Raw genomic sequence first — 15,909 nt, 5'->3', positions numbered from 1 at the left:
CTTCCACGCAAGTCGTTGTCGTGCAAGGAAGGCGAACCCCCCCAAGAGCACCGATTCAACCGGTCTGACAGTTTGTCTCACAAGCGCGCGACACACCACCTTTCCTCGCGCAGCCCCATAGTGGTAGCGAGGCGGTTCTTCAGCGGCGCATGCCTCGTTATTAGCCCCGCCTCCGGAGTGCAGGATGTGTGTCGGTAAAGTTCGACAAGCGGCAGGCATTTCCCCGCCCCTTTTGCTTTCGGATGGGAGGTGGAGAACCAGCGTGAGTCCGGGAACCAATCAGATGCGACGTCCTGGCTTCCTGAGGCGGGACGACAGTGAGAATTTTTATTTTCTCCGTACAAGCTTTATTGTTCCTCTCTGCCCCCAGTTGGTTGGTGTTGCGGGGGGCGGGAGCGATGCATTGATTCGCGAGGAGGAAAGGCCCGTCTTCGCCGCCGTAGCTGGCCCAGACAGGCCTCGGCAATGTCCGGAAGCAGGCCGTCGCCGCAGCACCCTCCGGCCGGGCCGGGTGCTGCGGGCCCTCCCGGCTCCTCCTCGACCTCCTCGGTCACCACCTCGGCCTGCTTGGGCACCACGATGGCGACAGGCCCCGCGATGGCGTCGGGCTCTTCAGCCGTCCCCTCGCGACCCGTGTTGGTGGCGCCCGCCGTGTCCGGATCTTCCTGCAGCGGAGGCCTTTCTCGCCTGGCGGGGACCCGAGTCGGGAGCGGCAGTGGCGCAGCTGGCAGCGGCCTCAGGAAGAGGCCGCTTCTGACTCCGCTTTGCAACGGCCTTCTGAATTCCTACGAGGACAAAAGCAACGATTTCGTCTGGTGAGTGGCGCTGGACGGATGGGGAAGGTGCTGCTACTCCCGTGTGTTTGGGGGCAGGGCGGGGGGGGGTCGTGCGGTTAGGGTTAGGCTGGCGAAATCGTTAGTGTAGCTCTGGGCATCTCTCAACGTTGCTCTTCCAAGTGCAACACTCTCCCTGGTTCCTAATGCCGCCCTAAGGTTGCGCCTTATAGCTCAGGACTGTTGCTGGCTTGCTAGGAGGAGCGTTAGCTCATCTAAGTGCCTGGGAGCTGCGACCGCATCAAAGCGTTGGGCATGGAAGGGAGAAGGGAATGACCGCTCGGCGAACTCATGGCTGACGTAAGATTTAAGCTGTGCATTTGGTAGCTTGTGATTTTCTCCCACACACGTGCACACGATTTAAGAATAAGTTCTGTGGAGCTAAGGGGGGCTTACTACTGCAGTCATCCTGCAAGCTCCTGGTCAGAAAAGTAGATGGTGAGGTTTCAGCTGCCCTGCATTTGCCTGACATCAGATTATTACAAATCAACCAGGATTGAAATATCTGTGTTGGTAGCAGGAATCTGTTTTGATTACTGGGTGAAAGGAAGAAAAATTGTTTTGGGCATTTTAATTTTCCATTGTCTTTTCTGAAATCAGCATAGAAATCATGTAGTGGGTTCATAGCACTTCACCAATTAATTCAGTGTGTTTACCTTGGAGCACTATTCCAGCAGAACCAGTCAACAGGACTTCTTTAACTACCCCAGACAAAAGAGGCTTTAATCCATATTTCTTACAGAAGATGCTTGTGCAAGGAATGTGCCTCAAACTTCTATCTTTTCTTCTAAAACAGTATCTCTAAATTGGGCAATATAAATTAGATACATTCTTTTTAAAGAAGTTTTTTAATTCATGGAATAGACATTTTAATTTAGGTCCCCAAGTGCCTGATCAGCAAACATGCTTTCTGCCTTTTGGGGATTATTCAATTTCTCTTCAAGGTGCATCATTCTATGTATCTATACTATGTACTGAGCCTTCCCCCACCCCCATTTATTTTCTTCCTTGCATAGTTGCTCCACCTAGGTCTAAACAACTAAGTTGGCCCTTTCTGGATCTATTTCGACATTGTATTTTGGAAGTTGTGTAACCAAAACTGTCAACAATATTAATGTTGAATCATGGAATTATAATACGATGTTACAAAATTTATTGTAGGCTTATTTTGCAATAATCTACAAAAGAAAACATTTACATAGTAGCTGTACTGTCATCTGCATCAAGTCATCTACCACAAACCTAATATCTTTTTTCTGGTTAGTCATCACCAGATCAGACACTATCAATTTTAGAAGGTTTAAGATGTTTTGCTGTAATGTGAAAGTCTTTATCCTTACTTGCATTTCATCTTAGTTCCTGTTCCTCTAATTTGGATCTACTATTAATCACTTGACCAGCTTACCTCCAGAAGTTGTGATGCTGCATCACTGGATGTTTTTAAGAAGAGATTGGACAGCCATTTGTCTGGAATGGTATAAGGTCTCCTGCTTGAATAGCAGACTGGACTAGAAGACCCTTCCAACTCTGTTATTCTGTAATCTGGAACTCTTTGCTTATTGTTCTAAATAATTTTTGTCATGCAAATTATTGGCTGCCTTATTTTTTGCCTCTTAACATTTTAAGAATGTGGGTTTTCAAAGACCCTGTTGCTCACATATGATTTACTGTTCTTCAGACTATCAGAAAAAATCTGGCAGCACCTTTTCCAACTAACACATTTTTAAAGACATAAGCTTTGGAAACTAGTTTCAGGCTATTATGCCTGTTATCCTCCAGTGATATTCAGACAGTATCTAAACATAAGAGAATCTGCACTTCCGAGATGGTTAATTTTGCTCAAGGGCCTTTGGTATGTGAATTCTTAAGAGTCTAGTAAGAAGAAGTGAATCCTTCAGATCTAGAAAGAAGATCCCCACTTTCACATGCTTGCTGATTTTAGCAAAGAACTTTAAAACAAATGTAACTTGTTTTGCAGAAAAAAGTTTCTTCCTTAAGAAGACTTGTTATTTTATGTGTTCAGTGTGTTTAATTACTTTACATTTAGTAATGTTTTCTTCAAACTTACCTAGAAGAGATTTTAAAGCAATCAGTTATTTTTAACCTCTTTCTTCAAGCCCTTCCTTAAAGTTAAAAGTTCTTAGGCAAAGATGTCAATTTTAAGGAAAGGTTTTCTGGTTTTGATTAATGATTCCTTTCTACTTCTTTGAAGGTGTATTTATTTAAATTTATTGTTTCTGGGAAATTAAGTCATTGTTTAAGATATAACTGCTGTTCTCATTTTGTTTCAGATTAAATTTCATTTTAAATTAGATAATAACTTGTTGATTTAGTAACACAGGAAATGTGTATTTGTAGCTTCATGGTTTTTTGTCATGCTATATCGGGAGAACAAGGATCACCAACTTACCCTTCCATGTTAAAATTCTATATTTTTGTTTTCTTTGAACAATTAACCAAAGCAATATTGCAGCAATGTGTGGTTTTTAACTATTAGCTTTAATTTATTTTCTTTAATCTAAATAATTTCAATGACATCAACCTTAAAGTTATTCATAAGCTACTTTGTAAACAAAGAGGACCAGAACATTAAGCTCTGGGAAGGTAGATACTATTGAGAAGAGATTGATTCACTACTAGGGTATAAGAAGGCTGGCAGGAGAAGCACAGGCTTACAAGATTCTGTTATTACAGCCTGTCTCAATAAAGCCATCCTATAGACACTCTTTCATGATCTGGTCTACCTCAAAGGGCTGATAGGTTCGTTGTACAAATACAGTTGCTAGTTACCAGTCTTCTTCCCTCCCTGTAAAATAAATATGAAGTTTCTTATTTTTTAGATTTATATAGCTACTCATCTCAAATGCATGACTTTTTAAATATAATTAAAAGGTGCTTAATTTTATATTTCTGAAATGTATTTTTATCCAATGCTTTAAGACAATGTTCAATATAAACCTTAAATATTTTTTAAAAACAATAGTTACTTGTTCTTGAGTGTATACTTGTATATTGTCAAATTAGAAAAAATAACTGAAAAGAGACATATTTTATAAATTTAGTACAGTATGAAGTAGTAGAAACTTTTCTCTCATAAGTCTAGAATATAGTATTGCAGTATACTACCATCCAGTAAAGCTAAATTATAGGAGATTCAAAAGGTGCATGTAAGGAATGTACTATGCAACGTGGTAATGTCCATCACGTCGGAAAGCTTGAAAAGGAAAGTTCCTGTTCTAAAGTCGGGAAAATAGAGGTTAAATTCAATTACTGAAGGAGCATGTTTTATAGTTGGAAATTAATACAGAGGAAGTCCCTTTTTATTATTTGTGAGCATTGGGTCTTTGAGAATAAAGATGTCTTAAAGAAGTCTATCTATTAACTTTAAAGCCTGCTTAAGTGCATAGTTAGCTGGTAGTTCCATGACCTTATGTGAAGTTAAATCACTTTAGATCTTTAAAAACGGGTGTAGACTTTGGGGCAACATGGGACACCTGAAAGCTTTGGGTGCAATTCATAGAACCTATCTAGAAGTTAACAACAAAGTCATCACTTCTATCTCCTCTGGATTATATTTCACTTATTTCATCTAACTTATTACTAAATGCAAGCAACAGTTAAAAGATTGAATTAGTTATTTGGAACTAGATGACAAAGTATAACAATGTATTTTAAATATATTGCAGGCATCTTACTCCGTACTTCTAGGTTTCTTATCATTAGTAGTTTTATGGAGGTATTAAATGTCACAAGGACAAGATGGAACTCAGTGTTACAGCATAAACAAAAATTTTATTTATTGAACTGCAATCTCTAGCTGAATACCATCTGGCAAAAATGATCTTAACCATTGCAAAAATATCATAGTCCTTGCAAATGCCTTGTCAAAAGTACTGAATCTCTTCTAAGAGATTCAGAATAACCAGTAGAGGCATTTCTGTTGTAGGTCAGCCATAAAGGTGACCATAATAGTCTTGGTCTCATATCTTGTCCAAAAGCCCAGTTTAGATGGATTCAAATGATCAGTATGATTCAGATATGTCTGGAATTATAAAACTACTACCATCTCAAACACTGTAAGCTTTATTAGTGAATTTGAGACTTTACAATTTTCCAATCCCTTTTTTTGTTGGCAGACTTAAGGTTGCAAAGTAACTATCAAATGTTAATACAATATTTTAAAGTGTATGTTGCACTCCCAGAGTGATTGGAGGAACATTTCAGATCAAAGTCTTCTGTTGATTTTGTATCTGCAAATATTTGTGGTTTTCTATCTAGCTGGTGTGATTTGGACTTAAATTCCATCACATTTTTTCTTATATTTTTTCTTTAAATTAATTTAGAAACATGAAAAAGCCTCCAAATTAAACTGTCTGCAATTATCTGCTCAGTTTCAAATGAGATGAAATTCAAGATGAGATGTAGACCTCTAAAGTAGAGTATTCATAGTAATGTCAGAGCACTCACAGTCAAATATAGGTAAATTCTTAATTTAGAAATCAAGACAAAAAGCTGAATATCAAAAGCAAGATCCAGAAGACAAATAAAATCTTAGATCTAAGGAAAGATCAAATAAAAAAGGCACAAGATCAAGCTATTAGAAAAGTTGCTCCAGCATGTTTATATTTGTAATGAAAGGACATTATGATGTAATACAGTTAATGTATTTTGTATGGAATATATTATATTTCACACTAATGTATTTTGTAGTTTTGAGATCTAAAATAGATCTATTATATACACTTTTTATCTAAATAGTAAATTAACCGTTCAATTTATATGATTTGTGCTATTATTCAATTAATATCACTTGACCCAAGTGTTTTCAATTGAGATTTTACAGACATTCGGATTTATGCACCTGTTCCCCCCCCCCCCCCCCAAAGTCGGTTATTACTAATGAAGTAAAATCCGCAGGTAGACCTTTCTCCTACACACACACACACACACACACACACACACACACACACACACACACAGAGAGAGAGAGAGAGAGAGAGAGAGAGAGAGAGGTTTAGTCTTGATCCTTGATCACAGAAGACTGGCTGAAAGTATTTCTGGATATTTAAAAACACATGTTTAAGTTGTTGAAATTGTAAGCAAACTAAGATGTTTGGCAAAATTTAAAAGAAATACTTGTTTATATTTCTTTGAGTGGGTGTTTTTGCTGTTTCTGTACTACAGGAGAAAGTGGCCCTTGCTGTTTTATATTAGATTCTGTTTTTGTTGAATATAGCTTTGATAGAAATGCCATCTGGAGTATTTCTGGAATGTGTGAAGAAATTAAAATGAGAATTCAGGTTTTTTTTAAACTGCAATATTTTAACAATTTGTGCACTTAGAAAAAAAAAACTGTTACTCCCTTTTCAGATTTTAAAATGATAGTTCTGAAAGGAAAAAATCATCTTAAATTTTTAAAGAGGAACACATATATAAATGAGTGCTTTAGAGTTTTTCTGATTTTTCAAAATGAATTACCTCATCAAAGATTTCAACTAGTTCTTGACATTGACCTGGAAAATTGGGTTCTTTTTAGTATATTTTTATGTAGTACCATTGTTATGCAAAAGGAGTGTTGGATATGTTTTCTGCCATAATTTTAGTAATTTAATATTAAAATTAAATTTAAATAATTTAATTACTTTTAAAAAGCATCTATTTCAGGGGTAGTCAACCTTTTTATACCTACCGCCCACTTTTGTATCTCTGTTAGTAGTAAAATTTTCTAACCGCCCACCAGTTCCACAGTAATGGGCCGTTTATCGTTGTCTGCACATGCCTCTCGCACATTGTGGATTAGGTTTGGGGGGAGGGGGGTGCCGGCTACCAGCTCTACTTGTCTGTTACAGCTGGGTGGTGGTGGTGGGAGATGCGCGAGCTATTCTGGGACGAGGCTCTTTTGTTTGCGGTCGCACTATAGCGCCATTTAGTTTCACTTACGTAATTTGAACTAAACTTAAGCGCGGGCGATACAAATAGTATATTTTCAGAAATTTAAATTGTCGTGGGAAATTTTATGAAAACCTGATGAAAATGTTTTTAAATAATGCTATGAAATTTTTTTAAAAAATCAATTAAATTAAAAAAAAAGGAAAGCGCTTCAGTATTGGACAAAACCCCTTCTGCCCACCATGAAAGCTGAATAGCCGACTAGTGGGTGGTAGGGACCAGGTTTTATTTATTTATTTATTTATTTATTTAATCACATTTTTACACCGCCCTATCTCCTGAGGGACTCCCGAGGTTGACTACCACTGATCTATTTCCTCATTTTTAACCATTTCCCTATTTAAATTTTAAGTATAGTACCTGAGATAACTTCTATCAATTACTTTTTCCAGATGTATACATAAAGAAGTAACTTGGATGTATACTTGAATGTCTTTTGTATCACATCTTTTATGTCTTAACCTATTTTTCTAGATTTTTCTTTAATAATATAATAATAATAATATTTTAATTTGTATACTGCCCTTCTCCCGAAGGACTCAGGGCGGTTTACAGCCAGAATAAAAATACAGCAATACATACAATATTAAAAACAAACATTAAAAAACTTATTCAATTTGGCCTAATATTAAAATACAAGTAACACTAAAATTAATAAAAAATTAAAACCCCATAAAATCAGCTAAAAATTGAAATTAAAATTCAAGCCAGTCCAGCAAGACGAAACAAATAAGTCTTAAGTTCGCGGCGAAAGGTCCGAAGGTCAGGTATTTGTCGAAGTCCAGGGGGAAGCTCGTTCCACAGGGTAGGAGCCCCCACAGAGAAGGCTCTTCCCCTGGGGGCCGCCAGTCAACATTGTTTGGCTGACGGCACCCTAAGGAGTCCCTCTCTGTGAGAACGCACAGGTCGCTGGGAGATACAAGATGGCAGTAGGCAGTCCCGTAAATATCCCGGTCCTAAGCCATGGAGCGCTTTAAAGGTGGTAACCAGTACCTTGAAGTGCACCCGGAAGATAACAGGTAGCCAGTGCAGTCTGCGCAGGATGGGTGTTACATGGGAGCTCCGAACCGCTCCCTCTATCACCCGCGCAGCTGCATTCTGAACTAACTGGAGCCTTCGAGTGCTCTTCAAGGGGAGCCCCATGTAGAGAGCATTGCAGTAATCCAAGCGAGAAGTAACAAGAGCATGAGTGACCGTGCATAGGGCATCCAGGTCCAGGAAGGGGTGCAACTGGCGAATCAGGCGAACCTGATAAAAAGCTCTCCTGGAGACGGTCGTCAGGTGATCTTCAAACGACAGCCGCCCATCCAGGAGAACGCCCAAGTTGCGCACCCTTTCCATCGGGGCCAATGACTCACCCCCAACAGTCAGCCGCGGCTGCAGCTGACTGTACCGGGGTGCCAGCATTCACAGCCACTCCGTCTTGGAGGGATTGAGCTTGAGCCTGTTCCTCCCCTTTAAAATCTAAAATCCTTTAGATTTTAAGACTAACTTTTGGTCTTTGGGCTTTCTATTAAGATATTAACAGAGGCTTCTCAATGCTGGTGATGTAACAAGAGTTTTATCAACTATTGGGTTCATTTCCTTCTCTCTAAACAAAGCAATGGTGTTTATTTAAAAGATTCCATTGATATTTATGTGCTTTTCTTTCCCTTTCAAGCCCCATCTGCTTTGATATGATTGAAGAAGCTTATATGACAAAATGTGGACACAGTTTCTGGTAAGGTTGCTTGATAAAACTGTTTCGCAAGAGATATTTAGTTATAAAATGAAAATGTTTGAACTAAAGTTATTTTGTTAGATGCATCTTTCTAACTCAATATCTTCATTGGAGATAACCTGGGATAACATAAAACATCTTCTATTTCTGAATGGTAACACTGACATAGCTTTAAACAAATAACTATTAAAATATATGAAAACAATTTGATGGATGAAGCAGGACAGGACACATGCATCAGATGCTTATAAGTGACTATGAATTCTTCAACGCCATTAATGGTTTTCAAAGTTCTTACTCTTAAAAGCTTATTTTTTTTGAAGTGATATGTCTCATCGAAAGTTTGGATGAATACAATTCTTTCTCCACTTTTGTATGTTATAAAATATCTTTGAAGATGATAAATCGGTGTTGCAGGCAATCGTATTTTAAAACTGCCTATTAACATTCAATATTTTGTTGCTTTTTGTAACAAGGTAATATTAATTATTCCCCCCCCCAAAAAAAAATTGCCCAGAACTTAAAGATGCTTCATTGATTTGATCTGTCTTTAATACCCAACCACCTGGTACCACAGCTCCAATTCCTTAACTAACAAACAGAATGTAACGTATCATATTCAAAAGCACATCTTAATAAATTTCTGCAGTATTTTTCACTGTTCTGTTACTTTTCTTGAACAGTTACAAATGTATTCATCAAAGCCTGGAAGATAACAACAGATGTCCTAAATGTAATTATGTTGTGGATAACATTGATCATCTATATCCCAACTTTTTAGGTAAGTTATAGTGTTGAGTAATACAGTCTTCAATCATATCTTGGTAACTTTCTCAATAACTGAACATTTATTGCTAGGTGTTTATTTCTTTATTATGTTTCACATGCTTCTGTTGATTTTGTACAACATAGACTACATTCCTGGACATGTAATATCTGGATATCTATCAGGTATTCAGTGATATAAAAATCACTCTACCTTTGCAAAACAGTAAGTGATAAAGTTGAGAAAGTCTATGGTGGACCGTGATTGTGAAAGCAACACATTGAAAACTATTAGTAACCAAATAATTTAATAATTCTTAATCATATTTGATTTTGAGATGTGAAGAGAAAAGGGTGAAATCAAAATAGGCCTTATGCTAAATGAATTGTATACTTGCCATAAAATCTTCTTAAGTCATAGTGCCTATGACTCAATTCTCCTGCCAAGATAGGTTTACAAAACTTTTTCTACTCTTTTCTTGGAAATAGTGGCATTTGTATAGTGATTTGATAATAGTCTTTTCTGATCTTGGACTGTTTGCAAGTGATCTTGCAAGCTCTCAGATTGTTGATCAATAATTTATTTTAAACATTTATGTTTCATGTAATGTTAAATTGGAAGTAGGAAAAAATAAAACTGAATTAGAGTTTATTCTTCCTTTTAATTTTGTGTGAATAGGAGAGAGACATACATGAAACTAATATGGACAGTAGGAAAAAGTGCAATTATGTAATTTTGTTGTATATCGTGCGAATAAGTCCATTTAGTACATTTGACAATAGTTACAGACTTACTAAAAGAGCAATTTTAATGACCTTCTGAATATGATTGGAAAATTGTGCTTATGGTGTATATTTTAATATAGGTAATGTGGATTGGGACATATTCCTTGAAATGTGATTCATGTTCAAATGCTTAGTTTCATAAAATTAATTAGTAACATAATGAATAAGTCACACTGAGCAACTGAAGTTGTTAAAATATAAACGAGTTAACATCTGCTATAAGTAGACTGTTGTGTACAATAAAATGTAGCTTTTAATGTTCCTACATATTAGATGAGCTTCAATCTCCTCCTTGATTTACTCATATTTGTACTTGTGCTGTATTTACAACAACACATCTCTAAATGTCATTAGGGATAAATCCTGTTAAGTTTTAGCTATTGATTGTATTTTATATTACCCACTAAAAATGATTCATGTTAGTTTGCAAAAGGTAATGTCAAAAAGCAGGAAATCACAGTACTACAACAAAATCCAAATTCTAGAATAGGCATGGCTACCATATTATTAAACAGCCTTCAAGTGTTTATTAAAACAAGATTGCTTCAGTGGCCTTCTTGAAAGCTAATAATGGGGGTACCAAATACGATGGACGCCATCAAGGAAGAGGGCTGCCTTAGGGCCCATGTCTCTTTGCATATTTTTAGGGATGAGATTTTCAGCATCCTCTCCCTGTAAGTATTGAGCAGATTCTGCGGGGGGGGGGGAATGACTCCCTGGAATCAAACCACTTAGTCAAAAGCAGCACTTTGAAACCTACTGACAACCAGTGTAGTGAATAAACTGTAAGCCGCCCTGAGTCTTCGGAGAAGGGCGGGGTATAAATGTAAACAAAAAAAACAAAAACAAAAATAAAGGACAAGAGTAACATTTGCATAATAGATATCACATTCTTTATCAATGGTAGCTTTGGTATTTAAGTGAAAACTATGTAGAATGCTTACAGTAATCCAAAGTTGTGATAACAATGGCATGATTTATTTTCACCAAATATTTTTTATTTAAGTGCACTACAACTATGAAGTTTAAGTCATTAATAGGTTAGATGAGGCTGGATACCCACAAATCTGAATGCATGTAATGGTCACATTTGATGAACCCATTACAGAATGGTGAAGATGCATCTTATTTTGATGTACTTTATAGTTTGCTGAAATAAAATGAGTGACTGTGTTCATCAATACTGCTGTATAAATTAAAAATACTGTATGTACAGTATTCATATTCCAGAAAAAAAATGAAAATCTTTTTATTCTGATTGGCAAGTGAGTAATAATATTTGTTGCTCTTACTGAATTAATAAAAGTGCAGTGTTGAAGTTTACTCCTTTGATTTCCTTAGTATGCATTTATTTCTAAGATAGTTTGCCTTTCATCTCTCATCTTAAAATGTACTACTTAGATCTTTTTTGCCCTGTAGTGAATGAGCTCATCCTTAAACAGAAGCAAAGATTTGAGGAAAAGAGATTCAAATTGGACCATTCAGTGAGTAGCACCGTATGTCCCAATCTTCTTTCTTTCATTTGCTTATTTGGGGGGCGGGTTAAGGGATGGAGTACATGTATTCCTATGTTCTAAGCATTTGACAATGTCTGTTTGTTTAGCAGACAGCTCAAATAATCTTTGTAAGCGAAGTGTTATTTGGGATTTTCATTATACAGTCTAACTTTACTCTTTAATATAATAATGGTTTTGATAGATTTGTGAATATAGATCAGGGTAGATAAAAATTGATGATTTTTAAAAAAAAAAAGTCAATGATTTTTTATTTAAATTGGATTTTTTAAACTTTTTATCAAATTTATTTTAATAAAATGCTTTTGGAGTAAAAATCTATCTAAAGATAGTTTTCTATTTAAGGTACATAAATAATTTAGTTTATTCAGCATGGAACGGAGCTTAGTTATGTAGCATGAGGCTGTATATTCTGCAACATTGGGACTGTCAGTAAGTCAATAGTGGGTCAGAGGAGTAGCAGAGATGACAGTTGCTCTTTAAAAATTATGATTTAAATCCTTTTGACTAGCCTTTTTACTAGTCAATTTAAATCAAATCCACCCTGATATAGATTCAAAATGTTCTGTATTTTCCAGTGCAGTTTGTAATTATTACAAGTTATGACAATGAGATAATTGTGAAAGTTATGCTTTATAAGACTTAGATAAAAGTATTAAAACTGATACTACACTTCTCATTCACATAGTCAGATCTTTTTCTGTGAAATTCAAATTGTCTATAGGAGATTGAAGTCTTGGACTATTCCAGTTCAGATCATTATATAATATAATGGTCCATGAGTTAAATTCCTGATTAAGCTTTGGTACCCATAGGAAATATCTGGTGGTATATGCCTGAGAAGTCACATGCGGCATCATGGTGGCCAGTATAACTGCAAACATTAGTCATTATAACATGTATAAAGAGGGAAATCACATGAAACTTAATGCATGGGAACATATCATAACACAACATCTATATCTTTCTTTTGAGAACTTAGGTGAATGTGGTGTGCTTATGCCATTCCGATAGTTTTCTATTTAAGGTACATAAATAATTTAGTTTATTCAGCATGGAACGGAGCTTAGTTATGTAGCATGAGGCTGTATATTCTGCAACATTGGGACTGTCAGTAAGTCAATAGTGGGTCAGAGGAGTAGCAGAGATGACAGTTGCTCTTTAAAAATTATGATTTAAATCCTTTTGACTAGCCTTTTTACTAGTCAATTTAAATCAAATCCACCCTGATATAGATTCAAAATGTTCTGTATTTTCCAGTGCAGTTTGTAATTATTACAAGTTATGACAATGAGATAATTGTGAAAGTTATGCTTTATAAGACTTAGATAAAAGTATTAAAACTGATACTACACTTCTCATTCACATAGTCAGATCTTTTTCTGTGAAATTCAAATTGTCTACAGGAGACTGAAGTCTTGGACTATTCCAGTTCAGATCATTATATAATATAATGGTCCATGAGTTAAATTCCTGATTAAGCTTTGGTACCCATAGGAAATATCTGGTGGTATATGCCTGAGAAGTCACATGCGGCATCATGGTGGCCAGTATAACTGCAAACATTAGTCATTATAACATGTATAAAGAGGGAAATCACATGAAACTTAATGCATGGGAACATATCATAACACAACATCTATATCTTTCTTTTGAGAACTTAGGTGAATGTGGTGTGCTTATGCCATTCCGATAGATTCTAAGGTTCTTCCAGGAAACATTTATTTGTATATTTATTTAGTTTGGCCACCTATCTCACCAAGTGACTAATAATTATTAGTGACTAATGACATTAAAAAATATGTAGGAGCCAATCACTCATTATAATAACTAAATTAACCATAAAATGGGTCTGCACATACTTGGACCCCCCAGGCCTTGGCCCAGACAAAAAGCCAGCAAGGGGCCATACTGAATAAATCTGTCATGAGATCATAGCACATTGAGTATATTATTGAACTAGTTAATTCACAAATGTAAATATGGGAACAATTTTTGTTGAAATTCAGGTGATAATCATAAACAGATGCTAAATATAATTGTATAGCTATGGGCTAATGCTAACGTTACTGTATTTGGACTGTTAATATTGTATTTACACAAGAAATTGAAATAGTTTGGTTAAAAGATTTCATTTTCATATTAAAGTAAACATATATACAGTTTCTGTTAAACTTTTCTTTGGAACAAGAGACCACATTCTTTTGTTTCATGTTGAAACAGATACATTAACATTTCATCTGAAATATCACAATTTCCACTACATATCTAATTACCCGAATTAGTTACCCAAATAATCTATGGAACATTCTGCACATGCCGCTGGGCTTTCCCCCCTTCAGCATGTGGCTGTTCATGCCCATTCATCAATCTAGCTGTACCTGGGAGTTTAAGCATAGTATTTTGTATGGGATGGCAAGTGAAACTGGAGACATGAGAGAATCTGTCAGATGTGCGTGACTTTAGAGTCCTCTCTGGATCTGAATTGGATAATTGAAGCTCTAATAACAATTGAGTGTTCCAAAAATATTTTGAGGGCACGGGAGTGAAGGAAGGAGGTGGTATAAGTTTGGGATTATATTATTCAGGACTCATTGCTACAGCAAAGTGTGAGATTCTGCACAACTGCAGTAATGCTTGTCCTGACTCACCTCAAGGAGATTGGACATTGCTTCTGCAAATAGTGAAAAAGAAAAAAGTAGCCTGAAATAAGTTTATCCTTTCCTTACAATTTTTCTCAGAATGGTATGCTTCCATTGGATTACTGTGATCGCTTTATTTTATTATGAAAAGTCTAAGCTATATTGACTTAAGGCTCTGAAACATATCTTGATTATTTGTTTCCTTTTTTTTCCTCTTTAGAATGGGCACAGGTGGCAAATATTTCAAGATTTGTTGGGAACAGACCAAGACAATCTTGATTTGGCCAATGTTAACTTAATGTTGGAACTTCTGGTGCAGAAGAAAAAACAATTGGAGGCAGTGAGTTTTTTTCTAATCTCTTAGTAGATATATATTATAAAACAATATATTTCTTTTAATGAAACCTAACACCTTTTTTGCCAGAGTTTGGTTGATGTACCAATATACAGATCAGTAATTTAGTGCCTAAAGGCCCTAAAATGGCCTTTGAATACCCAGTCGATGGTCCTACCATCATCAGAATAAAATGCTTTACTTAAAAAAAAATGCATTAAGAGATTTTGATGGCTTTATGTGAGACCGTTTAAAGTAGCAGGGTGTTCTCTAGTTCATCATACAAGGTTATTACATGGCTGAGAAAAGTTAACACCCCCTTCATTATTCAGTTTTAAATGAAGACATAATATGTTGGCTTTCATAAGATATTTTAGACATGTAGTAAATGCATTATTTCACTAGGTTTCAGATGATGATAAAAATATTTGAACAAATAATTTCAAGCATATATTGTATTATCAATATCTTCAGCAGAAGGCCTCCTGTATCTATAGACCTCCAAAAATTGATGAGTGCATTCCCAGCTTTCCCATGCTGTCTGCGTTATGGTGTGTTGTACTTTAGCAAGGAATCCTGGAATGGATTCCTTGACAATATCCAAATGAATTTGTACTTGTCTGTATACGGCTTATGTTTCCCTTTTTGTTCCATAGGAGAAAAAAAAATGGTATGAAAAAAATATTATGCCATAAGTTTTATTGAAACATTTTGTAATGAATGGTATTTTCACAAAATACATTGGGTGCACAATTATTAGACAAGTTGTATTTTGGAGGATTAATTTTATTATTGAACAATGACAGTGCTCTTGGTCAATCCAAAATGTTAATAACCTCAAACTTGAATATTTAGGAAATTAAAAGTGAGGTTTTGGCTTGCTTAGGAGAGTATCAATGTGTGCACAACTATTGGGTAACTATTAGTGTGCAGAATTATTATGCAAGTAAATGAAAAATGAAAATTTGCCCATCTCATTCATTTACATCTGTTAAAAGAATAATAATCCCTCCAAGACGGAGTGGCTGTGGATGCCGGCACCCCGGTACAGTCAGCTGCAGCCAGTTGGGGGCGAGTTAGTGGCCCCAAAGGAGGTGGTTTGCAACTTGGGTGTCCTCCTGGATGGACGGCTGTCCTTTGATGAACATCTGGCGGCCGTCTCCAGGAGGGCTTTCTACCAAGTTTGCTTGGTCCGCCAGTTGCGTCCCTTCCTTGACCGGGATGCCTTATGCACAGTCACTTACACTCTGGTCACGTCTCGGTTGGATTACTGCAATGCTCTCTACATGGGGCTGCCCTTGAGGTGCACCCGGAGGCTACAGTTAGTCCAGAATGCGACTGCGCGAGTAGTAACGGGAGCCGCTCG

At 36.5% G+C, this 15,909-nt stretch overlaps 1 protein-coding gene across 3 annotated transcripts in view; it reads left to right on the top strand.

Annotated features, from left to right (window-relative positions):
- The first annotated feature begins 291 nt into the window (after positions 1-291).
- COP1 (COP1 E3 ubiquitin ligase) overlaps positions 292-15,909 on the top strand; it is a 135,493-nt gene continuing 119,875 nt past the window's right edge. The window contains exons 1-5 of one of the 3 annotated variants that reach the window (XM_058179173.1): positions 292-815; positions 8,443-8,502; positions 9,186-9,283; positions 11,473-11,549; positions 14,430-14,549. In XM_058179173.1, coding sequence (XP_058035156.1) covers positions 466-815; positions 8,443-8,502; positions 9,186-9,283; positions 11,473-11,549; positions 14,430-14,549 — 705 coding nt within the window. In that variant the 5' untranslated portion in view covers positions 292-465. The remainder of the gene's footprint in view (positions 816-8,442; positions 8,503-9,185; positions 9,284-11,472; positions 11,550-14,429; positions 14,550-15,909) is intronic. The other 2 variants (XM_058179174.1, XM_058179175.1) reach the window with 2 other exon arrangements.

This window comes from Ahaetulla prasina, chromosome 3 (assembly GCF_028640845.1).
Source record: "Ahaetulla prasina isolate Xishuangbanna chromosome 3, ASM2864084v1, whole genome shotgun sequence".
Classification (NCBI taxonomy): Eukaryota; Metazoa; Chordata; class Lepidosauria; order Squamata; family Colubridae; genus Ahaetulla; species Ahaetulla prasina.
This window is presented reverse-complemented; position numbering and strand designations above follow the sequence as displayed.